The sequence below is a fragment of the Heterodontus francisci genome, chromosome 3 (assembly GCF_036365525.1).
Source record: "Heterodontus francisci isolate sHetFra1 chromosome 3, sHetFra1.hap1, whole genome shotgun sequence".
Classification (NCBI taxonomy): domain Eukaryota; kingdom Metazoa; phylum Chordata; class Chondrichthyes; order Heterodontiformes; family Heterodontidae; genus Heterodontus; species Heterodontus francisci.
Window position 1 is genome coordinate 199,412,424 of NC_090373.1, and position 18,956 is coordinate 199,431,379.

Here is an 18,956-nt window from a genome sequence, read left to right on the forward strand (position 1 = left end):
ACTTGGTTTTCAAAATAAATGCAAGGTGGTACTGAGCCCTACATGGTAGGAAACCCTCATGTTCCACCTGTGGCGTGTGCTGAGACTGCTGATCTCAGCACTTATGGTGTTACAGTTGGCCTCGGTATTTCAGGACAGGAGGGAGGGGAGGTTTCCTGTTACCATGGCACCTGCTGGGAAGTGTGTGGATGTGAGACGTGGATAGCGTCTGGCTCAGATTTGATGCCTTCTTGGGGCTGAATAACCTGTCCAAATCAGGTCCACGGCGCAGGACACCATCAAACAGAAGGTGAAAGGTCAGGTCCACGGCGCAGGACACCATCAAACAGAAGGTGAAAGGTCAAGTACACGGCGCAGGACGCCATCAAACAGAAGGTGAAAGGTCAGGTCCACGGCGCAGGACGCCATCAAACAGAAGGTGAAAGGTCAGGTCCACGGCGCAGGACACCATCAAAGTTGAAAACATTAAAACAGGAGACTAGATAAATCAGCAAACAGTTGTGAAGAGATTCGGCTTTTGAAAATCTTCAGCTATTTGAAGTATATAAGAAAAATGAGGGAAATAAAATATGAACAGAGTTGAGAGCCAGGAGTGGGATGAGGAAATATAGCTCGATTTAAATGTAAAGAAAGGAAGACTTGCACTTAGATAACACTTTTCTTAACTTCAGGATGTCCCAATGCACTTTACAGCCAATGAGTACCTTTAATGTGTAGTTACTGTGTAATTGTTACAAGAAGTTTTATTTTTGTGCTAAAATCTGAGAATTCTGTCTGTTTTTTAAAAAAACTGAAGAAAGGATTTTCAGTGGACATGGACACCTGCAAATAGCTGGAATTTTTGGATGTTGAATTTGTATACAAGAGTAGGAGTAGGAAAGCAAGCAGTTTCAAAGAAGCCAGTCAGGGGCTTTTGACCTCCTCAGAGCAACACTTAGAATGACAGGGGAGTCACTGTGTCTGGTCTGGACCCTTTTAAAAACCAGTGAGTTGGAGAAAGAGCAGGCATTTTGAAATTTGGTTTCTGACCTGCTTGGAGATCAAAGTGGAAGATCCAGAAAAGACCTCTCTCTGTAAAGGAAACTTGCATCTCTTGAAAAGAAACCCTGTATTTGAAAGGTGGCAGATTCCTATTGCTTCCTATGTTTGAAGAATTCCTGCATCCAGTGTGATCCTGTTTCCTCCTGTGTTTTGGAAAATCCTGGAACCTAAAGAAAGGCTCGACTGCTATACTGCTGCTGTGAGTCATAGAGAGATCCAGCACTGAAACAGGCCATTCGGCCCACCGAGTCTGTGCCGACCATCAACCACCCATTTATACTAATCCTACATGAATCCCATATTCCCTACCACATCCCCTCCTGCATTAATCCCATATTCCCTACCATTCTCCTACCTACACTAGGGGCAATTTACAATGGCCAATTTACCTATCAATCTGCAAGTCTTTGGCGGTGGGAGGAAACGGGAGCACCCGGCGAAAACCCACGCGGTCACAGGGTGAACTTGCAAACTCCACACAGACAGTACCCAGAACTGAACCCAGGTCGCTGGAGCTGTGAGGCTGCGGTGCTAACCACTGCGCCACTGTGCCGTCCTAAGCAGACCTGTTGCTACACCCCTCATGAAAAACCTATATGATGCCTGCTGCAGCCGAATTGCCTTGAATACCTAGCCATCACAGACTTTTTATTGACCTCGCCTGGAGAGACTTTGAGTGGCATCTGACTATTCGACTCTGTGACACCTCACCCAACCGAAGAAGTTCCAGAAAGAATATGACAAACTGAATTGTTTTTATTATTCCTTTTATTCATATGAACTAGCGGTAAACCAGAATCCTTTTTTTCCTGGTTAACTGCATTTATTTGAATGTGTGTGTGCAGGAGGGCTTGGGAAATAAGGAGCTTTCATATATTGATTTATTTCATCAGTGGTTAAGACTTATTTTTTTCTCTAATAAATAGTTAATGTTGTTGTTAAAAGAAACCTCGTTGGTGTGCTTTATTCTGGGGGACAAATAGAGTCCAATTGGCTATTCTTCGGTAGGTGGGAAAAGTTTATTGATATGCTGTGACCTGTGGAGAAGTGGGACTGAATTAGCAGTGCACTCCTCCCGCCTTGGTCATGGCATAATGGAGGGATGCAGGGAGGAAGGAGAGTGATTAGGCCAAGAGCATTTGAAGCTGTGAATGAACAAGAGAGGAAAGTTCAGAGGGACAATGACCAAAAATTGAGATAAATGGGAGAGAGAGAACAGTTGTCAGTGAGGAAACAAACTTTGGACAGCCTCAGGCTTTCGAGACAGATAACAGTTGCTGAGGGAGAAGAAACTGCCAGAAGTTGGGGAGTTGAGCTTCTCAGAACACAGTTAACTGATTGGGGAGATAAGACGTGGGAGTTCTGTTTGAACTGAGAAGCGATAGTGAGGCCAAGAGAGGTAGGAGGACTGTGAATAGACCATCAAAGATAAAGGGTGGAGTAAGGCTAGGAATGTGGATGGAGCTATGAGGACTAAGGATGGACCATCAATATGAGGTACTTGGAAGTCTGAGTAATGATGAATATCTGTGTTTGAAGAATTGAGCTTGGGTTTTGGTGCTTATGTTGAGTTGCTTGTTGTTTCTTGCAGGTGGTGTACCTCAGGTTGTGCTCACTGCTCCCACAGGAACAGTCCAAATTCCACTGTCAGCCGTCCAGCTACACCAGGTATGGTGTAAAGAGACTATATCTGAACATCCCTGATGTCCCACAGGAAAGGTCAATGGGATTCCATTTTTAATGGATGGTGGGTGGTTGGGAGATTGTGATTCCTGATATTTGCATACTCGCATGCTCTCCGACTCCCTCTTGCACTCACTCGCTTGCTCTCTCTCTCTTGCTCTGTTTTTCTCTCTCTCTCTCTCTCTCCCTACTCCGGTACATCGACCAAAGGAATGAGTGGCATTAAATGATGGTTGTTTCTTACCCTGTGTATCAGACTGGATGATGTGTTTGGAGACTTGATAATTTCATGCAGTGTTTGTCCCAGATCTTTGTGAAAGGCTGGAAGATTAGGGAGGTGGGGGGGAAGGAACAGAGCAGAATTTATTCTATCACAGCTCCTCTCAATTACTGCAGCTTCTGAACGATCAACAGGCAGACGACTTTACACAGACAGTGGAACACAGTTCCTGGGGACTTCAGGAAGACAGATATATATTGTCTGGTATCTCTGTCTGTCCCCTCAGGGAGATAGACATATATTGTCTGGTATCTCTGTCTGTCCCCTCAGGTAGACAGATATATATTGTCTGGTATCTCTGTCTGTCCCCTCAGGTAGACAGATATATATTGTCTGGTACCTCTGTCTGTCCCCTCAGGGAGACAGATATATATTGTCTGGTATCTGTCTCTTCTCTCAGGGACACAGATATATATTGTCTGGGAACAGATAGGAGGTTCTGTGGGAACGAGAGAGACTCACGGTTGGTATGTTGCCTCCCAGGTGCCAGGGTTCGTGATGTCTCGGATCATGTTTTTGGGATCCTTAAGGGGGAGGGGGAGCAGCCCCAAGTCGTGGTCCATATAGGCACCAACGACATAGGTAGGAAGAGAGATGGGGATTTAAGACAGAAATTCAGGGAGCTAGGGTGGAAGCTTAGAGCGAGAACAAACAGAGTTGTTATCTCTGGGTTGTTGCCCGTGCCACGTGATAGCGAAGCGAGGAATAGGGAGAGAGAGGAGTTGAACACGTGGCTGCAGGGATGGTGTAGGAGGGAGGGTTTTGGTTTCCTGGATAATTGGGGCTCTTTCTGGGGTAGGTGGGACCTCTACAAACAGGATGGTCTTTACCTGAACCAGAGGGGTACCAATAACCTGGGGGGGAGATTTGCTAGTGCTCTTCGGGGGGGTTTAAACTAATTCAGCAGGGGAATGGGAACCTAAATTGTAGTGCCAGTGTACAGGATGTTGAGAGTAGTGAGGTCAGGGATATGGTTACAAGGACGCAAGAGGGCACTGGCAAGCAAGAACCTGGTTTAATGTGTGTCTACTTCAACGCCAGGAGCATCCGGAATAAGGTGGGTGAGCTTGCAGCATGGGTTGGTACCTGGGATCTCGATGTAGTGGCCATTTCGGAGACATGGGTAGAGCAGGGGCAGGAATGGATGTTGCAGGTTCCTGGATTTAGATGTTTCAGTAAGAACAGAGAAGATGGTAAAAGGGGGGGGGGGGGGGGGGGGGTGGTGGCATTGTTAATCAAGGAGAGTATTACAGTGACAGAAAGGACGTTTGAGGACTCGTCTACTGAGGTAGTATGGGCCGAGGTTAGAAACAGGAGAGGTGAGGTTACCCTGTTGGGAGTCTTTTATAGACCTCCAAATAGTTCCAGAGATGTAGAGGAAAGGATAGCGAAGATGATTCTCGACAGGGGCGAGAGTAACAGGGTAGTTGTTATGGGGGACTTTAACTTTCCAAATATCGACTGGAAATACTATAGTTCGAGTACTTTAGATGGGTCTGTTTTTGTCCAGTGTGTGCAGGAGGGTTTTCTGACACAGTATGTAGACAGGCCAACCAGGGGCGATGCCACATTGGATTTTGTACTGGGAAATGAACCCGGCCAGGTGTTAGATTTAGATGTAGGTGAGCACTTTGGTGATAGTGATCACAATTCGGTTAGGTTTACCTTAGTGATGGGCAGGGACAGGTATATACCGCAGGGCAAGAATTATAGCTGGGGGAAAGGAAATTATGATGCGATTAGGCAAGATTTAGGATGCGTAGGATGGGGAAGGAAACTGCAGGGGATGGGCACAATCGAAATGTGGAGCTTATTCAAGGAGCAGCTACTGCGTGTCCTTGATAAGTATGTACCTGTGAGGCAGGGAGGAAGTTGTCGAGCGAGGGAGCCGTGGTTTACTAAAGAAGTTGAAGCGCTTGTCAAGAGGAAGAAGAAGGCTTATGTTAGGATGAGACGTGAAGGCTCAGTTAAGGCGCTTGAGAGCTACAAGCTAGCCAGGAAGGATCTAAAGGGAGAGCTAAGAAGAGCAAGGAGAGGACACGAGAAGTCATTGGCGGATAGGATCAGGGAAAACCCTAAGGCTTTCTATAGGTATATCAGGAATAAAAGAATGACTAGAGTTAGATTAGGGCCAATCAAGGATAGTAGTGGGAAGTTGTGTGTGGAATCAGAGGAGATAGGGGAAGTGTTAAATGAATATTTTGCGTCAGTATTTACAGTGGAGAAAGAAAATGTTGTTGAGGAGAATACTGAGATTCAGGCTACCAGGCTAGATGGGATTGAGGTTCACAAGGAGGAGGTGTTATCAATTTTGGAAAGTGTGAAAATGGATAAGTCCCCTGGGCCAGATGGGATTTACCCTAGGATTCTCTGGGAAGCTAGGGAGGAGATTGCAGAGCCTTTGTCCTTGATCTTTATGTCATCATTGTCGACAGGAATAGTGCCGGAAGACTGGAGGATAGCAAATGTTGTCCCCTTGTTCAAGAAGGGGAGTAGAGACAGCCCTGGTAATTATAGACCTGTGAGCCTTACTTCGGTTGTGGGTAAAATGTTGGAAAAGGTTATAAGAGACAGGATTTATAATCATCTTGAAAAGAATAAGTTCATTAGCGATAGTCAGCACGGTTTTGTGACGGGTAGGTCGTGCCTCACAAACCTTATTGAGTTTTTCGAGAAGGTGACCAAACAGGTGGATGAGGGTAAAGCAGTGGATGTGGTGTATATGGATTTCAGTAAGGCGTTTGATAAGGTTCCCCACGGTAGGCTATTGCAGAAAATACGGAAGTATGGGGTTGAAGGTGATTTAGAGCTTTGGATCAGAAATTGGCTAGCTGAAAGAAGACAGAGGGTGGTGGTTGATGGCAAATGTTCATCCTGGAGTTTAGTTACTAGTGGTGTACCGCAAGGATCTGTTTTGGGGCCACTGCTGTTCGTCATTTTTATAAATATAAATGAAGAGGGTGTAGAAGGGTGGGTTAGTAAATTTGCAGATGACACTAAGGTCGGTGGAGCTGTGGATAGTGCCGAAGGATGTTGTAGGGTACAGAGGGACATAGATAGGCTGCAGAGCTGGGCTGAGAGATGGCAAATGGAGTTTAATGCAGAAAAGTGCGAGGTGATTCACTTTGGAAGGAGTAACAGGAATGTAGAGTACTGGGCTAATGGGAAGATTCTTGGTAGTGTAGATGAACAGAGAGATCTTGGTGTCCAGGTGCATAAATCCCTGAAGGTTGCTACCCAGGTTAATAGGGCTGTTAAGAAGGCATATGGTGTGTTAGCGTTTATTAATAGGGGGATCGAGTTTCGGAGCCACGAGGTCATGCTGCAGCTGTACAAAACTCTGTACGGAGACCGCACCTGGAGTATTGCGTGCAGTTCTGGTCACCACATTATAGGAAGGATGTGGAAGCTATGGAAAGGGTGCAGAGGAGATTTACTAGGATGTTGCCTGGTATGGAGGGAAGGTCTTACGAGGAAAGGCTGAGGGACTTGAGGTTGTTTTCGTTGGAGAGAAGGAGGAGGAGAGGTGACTTAATAGAGACATATAAGATAATCAGAGGGTTAGATAGGGTGGATAGTGAGAGTCTTTTTCCTCGGATGGTGATGGCAAACACGAGGGGACAGAGCTTCAAGTTGAGGGGTGATAGATATAGGACAGATGTCAGAGGTAGTTTCTTTACTCAGAGAGTAGTAAGGGCGTGGAACGCCCTGCCTGCAGCAGTAGTAGATTCGCCAACTTTAAGGGCATTTAAGTGGTCATTGGATAGACATATGGATGAAAATGGAATAGTGTAGGTCAGATGGTTTCACAGGTCGGCGCAACATCGAGGGCTGAAGGGCCTGTACTGCGCTGTAATATTCTAATTCTAATTCTCTCAAGGAGACAGATATATATTGTCTGGAATCTCTGTCTCTTCTCTCAAGGAGACAGATATATATTGTCTGGTATCTCTGTCTCTTCTCTCAAGGAGACAGATATATATTGTCTGGTATCTCTGTCTCTTCTCGGAAACGGATATATATTGTCTGGTATCTCTGTCTCTTCTCGGAAACGGATATATAATGTCTGGTATCTCTGTCTCTTCTCGGAAACGGATATAAAATGTCTGGTATCTCTGTCTCTTCTCGGAAACGGATATATATTGTCTGGTATCTCTGTCTCTTCTCGGAAACGGATATATATTGTCTGGTATCTCTGTCTCATCTCTGAAACGGATATATATTGTCTGGTATCTCTGTCTCTTCCCGGAAACGGATATATAATGTCTGGTATCTCTGTCTCTTGGAAACGGATATATATTGTCTGGTATCTCTGTCTCATCTCTGAAACGGATATATATTGTCTGGTATCTCTGTCTCTTCTCGGAAACGGATATATAATGTCTGGTATCTCTGTCTCTTCTCGGAAACGGATATGTAATGTCTGGTATCTCTGTCTCTTCTCGGAAACGGATATATAATGTCTGGTATCTCTGTCTCTTCTCGGAAACGGATATATATTGTCTGGTATCTCTGACTCTTCTCGAAAACAGATATATAATGTCTGGTATCTCTGTCTCTTCTCGGAAACGGATATATAATGTCTGGCATCTCTGTCTCTTCTCGGAAACGGATATATAATGTCTGGTATCTCTGTCTCTTCTCGAAAACAGATATATATTGTCTGGTATCTCTGTCTCTTCTCGGAAACAGATATATAATGTCAGGTATCTCTGTCTCTTCTCGGAAACGGATATAAAATGTCTGGTATCTCTGTCTCTTCTCGGAAACGGATATAAAATGTCTGGTATCTCTGTCTCTTCTCGGAAACGGATATATATTGTCTGGTATCTCTGTCTCTTCTCGGAAACGGATATATATTGTCTGGTATCTCTGTCTCATCTCTGAAACGGATATATATTGTCTGGTATCTCTGTCTCTTCTCGGAAACGGATATATAATGTCTGGTATCTCTGTCTCTTGGAAACGGATATATATTGTCTGGTATCTCTGTCTCATCTCTGAAACGGATATATATTGTCTGGTATCTCTGTCTCTTCTCGAAAACAGATATATAACGTCTGGTATCTCTGTGTCTTCTCGGAAACAGATATATATTGTCTGGTATCTCTGTCTCTTCTCGGAAACAGATAAATATTGTCTGGTATCTCTGTCTCTTCTCGGAAACAGATATATATTGTCTGGTATCTCTGTCTCTTCTCGAAAACAGATATATAACGTCTGGTATCTCTGTGTCTTCTCGGAAACAGATATATATTGTCTGGTATCTCTGTCTCTTCTCGGAAACAGATATATATTGTCTGGTATCTGTGTGTCTTCTCGGAAACAGATATATAATGTCAGGTATCTCTGTCTCTTCTCGGAAACAGATATATAATGTCTGGTATCTCTGTCTCTTCTCGGAAACAGATATATATTGTCTGGTATCTCTGTCTCTTCTCGGAAACAGATATATATCGTCTGGTATCTCTGTCTCTTCTCGGAAACGGATATATTATGTCTGGTATCTCTGTCTCTTCTCGGAAACGGATATATATCGTCTGGTATCTCTGTCTCTTCTCGGAAACGGATATATAATGTCTGGTATCTCTGTCTCTTCTCGGAAACAGATATATAATGTCTGGTATCTCTGTCTCTTCTCGGAAACAGATATATATCGTCTGGTATCTCTGTCTCTTCTCGGAAACGGATATATAATGTCTGGTATCTCTGTCTCTTTTCGGAAACGGATATATATCGTCTGGTATCTCTGTCTCTTCTCGGAAACGGATATATAATGTCTGGTATCTCTGTCTCTTCTCGGAAACAGATATATAATGTCTGGTATCTCTGTCTCTTCTCGGAAACAGATATATATCGTCTGGTATCTCTGTCTCTTCTCGGAAACGGATATATAATGTCTGGTATCTCTGTCTCTTCTCGGAAACGGATATATAATGTCTGGTATCTCTGTCTCTTCTCGGAAACAGATATATATCGTCTGGTATCTCTGTGTCTTCTCGGAAACAGATATATAATGTCTGGTATCTCTGTCTCTTCTCGGAAACAGATATATAATGTCAGGTATCTCTGTCTCTTCTCGGAAACAGATATATATTGTCTGGTATCTCTGTCTTATTTCGGAAACAGATATATAATGTCTGGTATCTCTGTCTCTTCTCGGAAACAGATATATATTGTCTGGTATCTCTGTGTCTTCTCGGAAACAGATATATATTGTCTGGTATCTCTGTGTCTTCTCGGAAACAGATATATAATGTCAGGTATCTCTGTCTCTTCTCGGAAACAGATATATATTGTCTGGTATCTCTGTGTCTTCTCGGAAACAGATATATAATGTCTGGTATCTCTGTGTCTTCTCGGAAACAGATATATAATGTCTGGTATCTCTGTGTCTTCTCGGAAACAGATATATATCGTCTGGTATCTCTGTGTCTTCTCGGAAACGGATATATAATGTCTGGTATCTCTGTCTCTTCTCGGAAACGGATATATAATGTCTGGTATCTCTGTCTCTTCTCGGAAACAGATATATAATGTCTGGTATCTCTGTCTCTTCTCGGAAACGGATATATATCGTCTGGTATCTCTGTCTCTTCTCGGAAACGGATATATAATGTCTGGTATCTCTGTCTCTTCTCGGAAACAGATATATATCGTCTGGTATCTCTGTGTCTTCTCGGAAACAGATATATAATGTCTGGTATCTCTGTCTCTTCTCGGAAACAGATATATAATGTCAGGTATCTCTGTCTCTTCTCGGAAACAGATATATATTGTCTGGTATCTCTGTCTTATTTCGGAAACAGATATATAATGTCTGGTATCTCTGTCTCTTCTCGGAAACAGATATATATTGTCTGGTATCTCTGTGTCTTCTCGGAAACAGATATATATTGTCTGGTATCTCTGTGTCTTCTCGGAAACAGATATATAATGTCAGGTATCTCTGTCTCTTCTCGGAAACAGATATATATTGTCTGGTATCTCTGTGTCTTCTCGGAAACAGATATATATTGTCTGGTATCTCTGTGTCTTCTCGGAAACAGATATATAATGTCAGGTATCTCTGTCTCTTCTCGGAAACAGATATATATTGTCTGGTATCTCTGTCTCATTTCGGAAACAGATATATATTGTCTGGTATCTCTGTGTCTTCTCGGAAACAGTTATATATTGTCTGGTATCTCTGTGTCTTCTCGGAAACAGATGTATATTGTCTGTTATCTCTGTCTCATTTCGGAAACAGATATATATTATCTGGTATCTCTGTGTCTTCTCGGAGACAGATATATATTGTCTGGTATCTCTGTGTCTTCTCGGAAACAGATATATATTGTCTGGTATCTCTGTCTCTTCTCGGAAACAGATATATATCGTCTGGTATCTCTGTCTCTTCTCGGAAACGGATATATTATGTCTGGTATCTCTGTCTCTTCTCGGAAACGGATATATATCGTCTGGTATCTCTGTCTCTTCTCGGAAACGGATATATAATGTCTGGTATCTCTGTCTCTTCTCGGAAACAGATATATAATGTCTGGTATCTCTGTCTCTTCTCGGAAACAGATATATATCGTCTGGTATCTCTGTCTCTTCTCGGAAACGGATATATAATGTCTGGTATCTCTGTCTCTTTTCGGAAACGGATATATATCGTCTGGTATCTCTGTCTCTTCTCGGAAACGGATATATAATGTCTGGTATCTCTGTCTCTTCTCGGAAACAGATATATAATGTCTGGTATCTCTGTCTCTTCTCGGAAACAGATATATATCGTCTGGTATCTCTGTCTCTTCTCGGAAACGGATATATAATGTCTGGTATCTCTGTCTCTTCTCGGAAACGGATATATAATGTCTGGTATCTCTGTCTCTTCTCGGAAACAGATATATATCGTCTGGTATCTCTGTGTCTTCTCGGAAACAGATATATAATGTCTGGTATCTCTGTCTCTTCTCGGAAACAGATATATAATGTCAGGTATCTCTGTCTCTTCTCGGAAACAGATATATATTGTCTGGTATCTCTGTCTTATTTCGGAAACAGATATATAATGTCTGGTATCTCTGTCTCTTCTCGGAAACAGATATATATTGTCTGGTATCTCTGTGTCTTCTCGGAAACAGATATATATTGTCTGGTATCTCTGTGTCTTCTCGGAAACAGATATATAATGTCAGGTATCTCTGTCTCTTCTCGGAAACAGATATATATTGTCTGGTATCTCTGTGTCTTCTCGGAAACAGATATATAATGTCTGGTATCTCTGTGTCTTCTCGGAAACAGATATATAATGTCTGGTATCTCTGTGTCTTCTCGGAAACAGATATATATCGTCTGGTATCTCTGTGTCTTCTCGGAAACGGATATATAATGTCTGGTATCTCTGTCTCTTCTCGGAAACGGATATATAATGTCTGGTATCTCTGTCTCTTCTCGGAAACAGATATATAATGTCTGGTATCTCTGTCTCTTCTCGGAAACGGATATATATCGTCTGGTATCTCTGTCTCTTCTCGGAAACGGATATATAATGTCTGGTATCTCTGTCTCTTCTCGGAAACAGATATATATCGTCTGGTATCTCTGTGTCTTCTCGGAAACAGATATATAATGTCTGGTATCTCTGTCTCTTCTCGGAAACAGATATATAATGTCAGGTATCTCTGTCTCTTCTCGGAAACAGATATATATTGTCTGGTATCTCTGTCTTATTTCGGAAACAGATATATAATGTCTGGTATCTCTGTCTCTTCTCGGAAACAGATATATATTGTCTGGTATCTCTGTGTCTTCTCGGAAACAGATATATATTGTCTGGTATCTCTGTGTCTTCTCGGAAACAGATATATAATGTCAGGTATCTCTGTCTCTTCTCGGAAACAGATATATATTGTCTGGTATCTCTGTGTCTTCTCGGAAACAGATATATATTGTCTGGTATCTCTGTGTCTTCTCGGAAACAGATATATAATGTCAGGTATCTCTGTCTCTTCTCGGAAACAGATATATATTGTCTGGTATCTCTGTCTCATTTCGGAAACAGATATATATTGTCTGGTATCTCTGTGTCTTCTCGGAAACAGTTATATATTGTCTGGTATCTCTGTGTCTTCTCGGAAACAGATGTATATTGTCTGTTATCTCTGTCTCATTTCGGAAACAGATATATATTATCTGGTATCTCTGTGTCTTCTCGGAGACAGATATATATTGTCTGGTATCTCTGTGTCTTCTCGGAAACAGATATATATTGTCTGGTATCTCTGTCTCTTCTCGGAAACAGATATATATCGTCTGGTATCTCTGTCTCTTCTCGGAAACGGATATATTATGTCTGGTATCTCTGTCTCTTCTCGGAAACGGATATATATCGTCTGGTATCTCTGTCTCTTCTCGGAAACGGATATATAATGTCTGGTATCTCTGTCTCTTCTCGGAAACAGATATATAATGTCTGGTATCTCTGTCTCTTCTCGGAAACAGATATATATCGTCTGGTATCTCTGTCTCTTCTCGGAAACGGATATATAATGTCTGGTATCTCTGTCTCTTTTCGGAAACGGATATATATCGTCTGGTATCTCTGTCTCTTCTCGGAAACGGATATATAATGTCTGGTATCTCTGTCTCTTCTCGGAAACAGATATATAATGTCTGGTATCTCTGTCTCTTCTCGGAAACAGATATATATCGTCTGGTATCTCTGTCTCTTCTCGGAAACGGATATATAATGTCTGGTATCTCTGTCTCTTCTCGGAAACGGATATATAATGTCTGGTATCTCTGTCTCTTCTCGGAAACAGATATATATCGTCTGGTATCTCTGTGTCTTCTCGGAAACAGATATATAATGTCTGGTATCTCTGTCTCTTCTCGGAAACAGATATATAATGTCAGGTATCTCTGTCTCTTCTCGGAAACAGATATATATTGTCTGGTATCTCTGTCTTATTTCGGAAACAGATATATAATGTCTGGTATCTCTGTCTCTTCTCGGAAACAGATATATATTGTCTGGTATCTCTGTGTCTTCTCGGAAACAGATATATATTGTCTGGTATCTCTGTGTCTTCTCGGAAACAGATATATAATGTCAGGTATCTCTGTCTCTTCTCGGAAACAGATATATATTGTCTGGTATCTCTGTGTCTTCTCGGAAACAGATATATAATGTCTGGTATCTCTGTGTCTTCTCGGAAACAGATATATAATGTCTGGTATCTCTGTGTCTTCTCGGAAACAGATATATATCGTCTGGTATCTCTGTGTCTTCTCGGAAACGGATATATAATGTCTGGTATCTCTGTCTCTTCTCGGAAACGGATATATAATGTCTGGTATCTCTGTCTCTTCTCGGAAACAGATATATAATGTCTGGTATCTCTGTCTCTTCTCGGAAACGGATATATATCGTCTGGTATCTCTGTCTCTTCTCGGAAACAGATATATATCGTCTGGTATCTCTGTGTCTTCTCGGAAACAGATATATAATGTCTGGTATCTCTGTCTCTTCTCGGAAACAGATATATAATGTCAGGTATCTCTGTCTCTTCTCGGAAACAGATATATATTGTCTGGTATCTCTGTCTTATTTCGGAAACAGATATATAATGTCTGGTATCTCTGTCTCTTCTCGGAAACAGATATATATTGTCTGGTATCTCTGTGTCTTCTCGGAAACAGATATATATTGTCTGGTATCTCTGTGTCTTCTCGGAAACGGATATATAATGTCTGGTATCTCTGTCTCTTCTCGGAAACGGATATATAATGTCTGGTATCTCTGTCTCTTCTCGGAAACAGATATATAATGTCTGGTATCTCTGTCTCTTCTCGGAAACGGATATATATCGTCTGGTATCTCTGTCTCTTCTCGGAAACAGATATATATCGTCTGGTATCTCTGTGTCTTCTCGGAAACAGATATATAATGTCTGGTATCTCTGTCTCTTCTCGGAAACAGATATATAATGTCAGGTATCTCTGTCTCTTCTCGGAAACAGATATATATTGTCTGGTATCTCTGTCTTATTTCGGAAACAGATATATAATGTCTGGTATCTCTGTCTCTTCTCGGAAACAGATATATATTGTCTGGTATCTCTGTGTCTTCTCGGAAACAGATATATATTGTCTGGTATCTCTGTGTCTTCTCGGAAACAGATATATAATGTCAGGTATCTCTGTCTCTTCTCGGAAACAGATATATATTGTCTGGTATCTCTGTGTCTTCTCGGAAACAGATATATATTGTCTGGTATCTCTGTGTCTTCTCGGAAACAGATATATAATGTCAGGTATCTCTGTCTCTTCTCGGAAACAGATATATAATGTCTGGTATCTCTGTCTCTTCTCGGAAACGGATATATATCGTCTGGTATCTCTGTCTCTTCTCGGAAACAGATATATATCGTCTGGTATCTCTGTGTCTTCTCGGAAACAGATATATAATGTCTGGTATCTCTGTCTCTTCTCGGAAACAGATATATAATGTCAGGTATCTCTGTCTCTTCTCGGAAACAGATATATATTGTCTGGTATCTCTGTCTTATTTCGGAAACAGATATATAATGTCTGGTATCTCTGTCTCTTCTCGGAAACAGATATATATTGTCTGGTATCTCTGTGTCTTCTCGGAAACAGATATATATTGTCTGGTATCTCTGTGTCTTCTCGGAAACAGATATATAATGTCAGGTATCTCTGTCTCTTCTCGGAAACAGATATATATTGTCTGGTATCTCTGTGTCTTCTCGGAAACAGATATATATTGTCTGGTATCTCTGTGTCTTCTCGGAAACAGATATATAATGTCAGGTATCTCTGTCTCTTCTCGGAAACAGATATATATTGTCTGGTATCTCTGTCTCATTTCGGAAACAGATATATATTGTCTGGTATCTCTGTGTCTTCTCGGAAACAGTTATATATTGTCTGGTATCTCTGTGTCTTCTCGGAAACAGATGTATATTGTCTGTTATCTCTGTCTCATTTCGGAAACAGATATATATTATCTGGTATCTCTGTGTCTTCTCGGAGACAGATATATATTGTCTGGTATCTCTGTGTCTTCTCGGAAACAGATATATATTGTCTGGTATCTCTGTCTCTTCTCGGAAACAGATATATATCGTCTGGTATCTCTGTCTCTTCTCGGAAACGGATATATTATGTCTGGTATCTCTGTCTCTTCTCGGAAACGGATATATATCGTCTGGTATCTCTGTCTCTTCTCGGAAACGGATATATAATGTCTGGTATCTCTGTCTCTTCTCGGAAACAGATATATAATGTCTGGTATCTCTGTCTCTTCTCGGAAACAGATATATATCGTCTGGTATCTCTGTCTCTTCTCGGAAACGGATATATAATGTCTGGTATCTCTGTCTCTTTTCGGAAACGGATATATATCGTCTGGTATCTCTGTCTCTTCTCGGAAACGGATATATAATGTCTGGTATCTCTGTCTCTTCTCGGAAACAGATATATAATGTCTGGTATCTCTGTCTCTTCTCGGAAACAGATATATATCGTCTGGTATCTCTGTCTCTTCTCGGAAACGGATATATAATGTCTGGTATCTCTGTCTCTTCTCGGAAACGGATATATAATGTCTGGTATCTCTGTCTCTTCTCGGAAACAGATATATATCGTCTGGTATCTCTGTGTCTTCTCGGAAACAGATATATAATGTCTGGTATCTCTGTCTCTTCTCGGAAACAGATATATAATGTCAGGTATCTCTGTCTCTTCTCGGAAACAGATATATATTGTCTGGTATCTCTGTCTTATTTCGGAAACAGATATATAATGTCTGGTATCTCTGTCTCTTCTCGGAAACAGATATATATTGTCTGGTATCTCTGTGTCTTCTCGGAAACAGATATATATTGTCTGGTATCTCTGTGTCTTCTCGGAAACAGATATATAATGTCAGGTATCTCTGTCTCTTCTCGGAAACAGATATATATTGTCTGGTATCTCTGTGTCTTCTCGGAAACAGATATATAATGTCTGGTATCTCTGTGTCTTCTCGGAAACAGATATATAATGTCTGGTATCTCTGTGTCTTCTCGGAAACAGATATATATCGTCTGGTATCTCTGTGTCTTCTCGGAAACGGATATATAATGTCTGGTATCTCTGTCTCTTCTCGGAAACGGATATATAATGTCTGGTATCTCTGTCTCTTCTCGGAAACAGATATATAATGTCTGGTATCTCTGTCTCTTCTCGGAAACGGATATATATCGTCTGGTATCTCTGTCTCTTCTCGGAAACAGATATATATCGTCTGGTATCTCTGTGTCTTCTCGGAAACAGATATATAATGTCTGGTATCTCTGTCTCTTCTCGGAAACAGATATATAATGTCAGGTATCTCTGTCTCTTCTCGGAAACAGATATATATTGTCTGGTATCTCTGTCTTATTTCGGAAACAGATATATAATGTCTGGTATCTCTGTCTCTTCTCGGAAACAGATATATATTGTCTGGTATCTCTGTGTCTTCTCGGAAACAGATATATATTGTCTGGTATCTCTGTGTCTTCTCGGAAACGGATATATAATGTCTGGTATCTCTGTCTCTTCTCGGAAACGGATATATAATGTCTGGTATCTCTGTCTCTTCTCGGAAACAGATATATAATGTCTGGTATCTCTGTCTCTTCTCGGAAACGGATATATATCGTCTGGTATCTCTGTCTCTTCTCGGAAACAGATATATATCGTCTGGTATCTCTGTGTCTTCTCGGAAACAGATATATAATGTCTGGTATCTCTGTCTCTTCTCGGAAACAGATATATAATGTCAGGTATCTCTGTCTCTTCTCGGAAACAGATATATATTGTCTGGTATCTCTGTCTTATTTCGGAAACAGATATATAATGTCTGGTATCTCTGTCTCTTCTCGGAAACAGATATATATTGTCTGGTATCTCTGTGTCTTCTCGGAAACAGATATATATTGTCTGGTATCTCTGTGTCTTCTCGGAAACAGATATATAATGTCAGGTATCTCTGTCTCTTCTCGGAAACAGATATATATTGTCTGGTATCTCTGTGTCTTCTCGGAAACAGATATATATTGTCTGGTATCTCTGTGTCTTCTCGGAAACAGATATATAATGTCAGGTATCTCTGTCTCTTCTCGGAAACAGATATATATTGTCTGGTATCTCTGTCTCATTTCGGAAACAGATATATATTGTCTGGTATCTCTGTGTCTTCTCGGAAACAGTTATATATTGTCTGGTATCTCTGTGTCTTCTCGGAAACAGATGTATATTGTCTGTTATCTCTGTCTCATTTCGGAAACAGATATATATTATCTGGTATCTCTGTGTCTTCTCGGAGACAGATATATATTGTCTGGTATCTCTGTGTCTTCTCGGAAACAGATATATATTGTCTGGTATCTCTGTCTCTTCTCGGAAACAGATATATAATGTCTGGTATCTCTGTCTCTTCTCGGAAACAGATATATATTGTCTGGTTTCTCTGTCTCTTCCCTCAGGGAGACAGATATATATTGTCTGGTCTCTCTGTCTCTTCCTTCAGGGAGACAGATATATATTGTGTGGTATCGCTGTCTCTTCTCTTAGGGAGACAGATATATAATGTCTGGTATGTCTGTCTCTTCTCTCAGGGAGACAGATATATATTGTCTGGTATGTCTGTCTCTTCCTTCAGGGAGACAGATATATATTGTGTGGTTTCGCTGTCTCTTCTCTTAGGGAGACAGATATATAATGTCTGGTATGTCTGTCCCTTCCCTCAGGGAGACAGATATATATTGTGTGGTATCGCTGTCTCTTCTCTTAGGGAGACAGATATATAATGTCTGGTATGTCTGTCTCTTCTCTCAGGGAGACAGATATAGAATGTCTGGTATGTCTGTCTCTTCTCTTAGGGAGGCAGATATATAATGTTTGGTATGTCTGTCTCCTCCCTCAGAGAGACAGATATATAATGTCTGGTATGTCTGTCTCTTCTCTCAGGGAGACAGATATATAATGTCTGGTATGTCTGTTTCTTCTCTTAGGGAGACAGATATATAATGTCTGGTATGTCTGTCTCTTCTCTCAGGGAGACAGATATATAATGTCTGGTATGTCTGTCTCCTCCCTCAGAGAGACAGATATATAATGTCTGGTATGTCTGTCTCTTCTCTCAGGGAGACAGATATATAATGTCTGGTATGTCTGTCTCCTCCCTCAGAGAGACAGATATATAATGTCTGGTATCTCTGTCTCTTCTCTTAGGGAGACAGATATATCATGTCTGGTATCTCTGTCTCTTCTGTCAGGGAGGCAGATATATAATGTCTGGTATGTCTGTCTCTTCTCTTAGGGAGACAGATATATAATGTCTGGTATGTCTGTCTCTTCTCTTAGGGAGACAGATATATAATGTCTGGTATGTCTGTCTCTTCTCTTAGGGAGACAGATATATAATGTCTGGTATGTCTGTCTCTTCTCTCAGGGAGACAGTTATATAATGTCTGGTATGTCTGTCTCCTCCCTCAGAGAGACAGATATATAATGTCTGGTATCTCTGTCTCTTCTCTTAGGGAGACAGATATATCATGTCTGGTATCTCTGTCTCTTCTCTCAGGGAGACAGATATATAATGTCTGGTATGTCTGTCTCTTCTCTCAGGGAGACAGATATATCATGTCTGGTATCTCTGTCTCTTCTCTCAGGGAGACAGATATATAATGTCTGTTATGTCTGTCTCCTCCCTCAGAGAGACAGATATATAATGTCTGGTATCTCTGTCTCTTCTCTTAGGGAGACAGATATATCATGTCTGGTATCTCTGTCTCTTCTCTCAGGGAGACAGATATATAATGTCTGGTATGTCTGTCTCTTCTCTCAGGGAGACAGATATATCATGTCTGGTATCTCTGTCTCTTCTCTCAGGGAGACAGATATATAATGT

At 41.3% G+C, this 18,956-nt stretch overlaps 1 protein-coding gene across 1 annotated transcript in view; it reads left to right on the forward strand.

The window, feature by feature from the left end:
* The window catches only part of srfa (serum response factor a), a 209,202-nt gene that overhangs the window by 158,311 nt on the left and 31,935 nt on the right, over positions 1 to 18,956 (forward strand). The window contains exon 7 of the mRNA XM_068028613.1: positions 2,633 to 2,709. Coding sequence (XP_067884714.1) covers positions 2,633 to 2,709 — 77 coding nt within the window. The remainder of the gene's footprint in view (positions 1 to 2,632; positions 2,710 to 18,956) is intronic.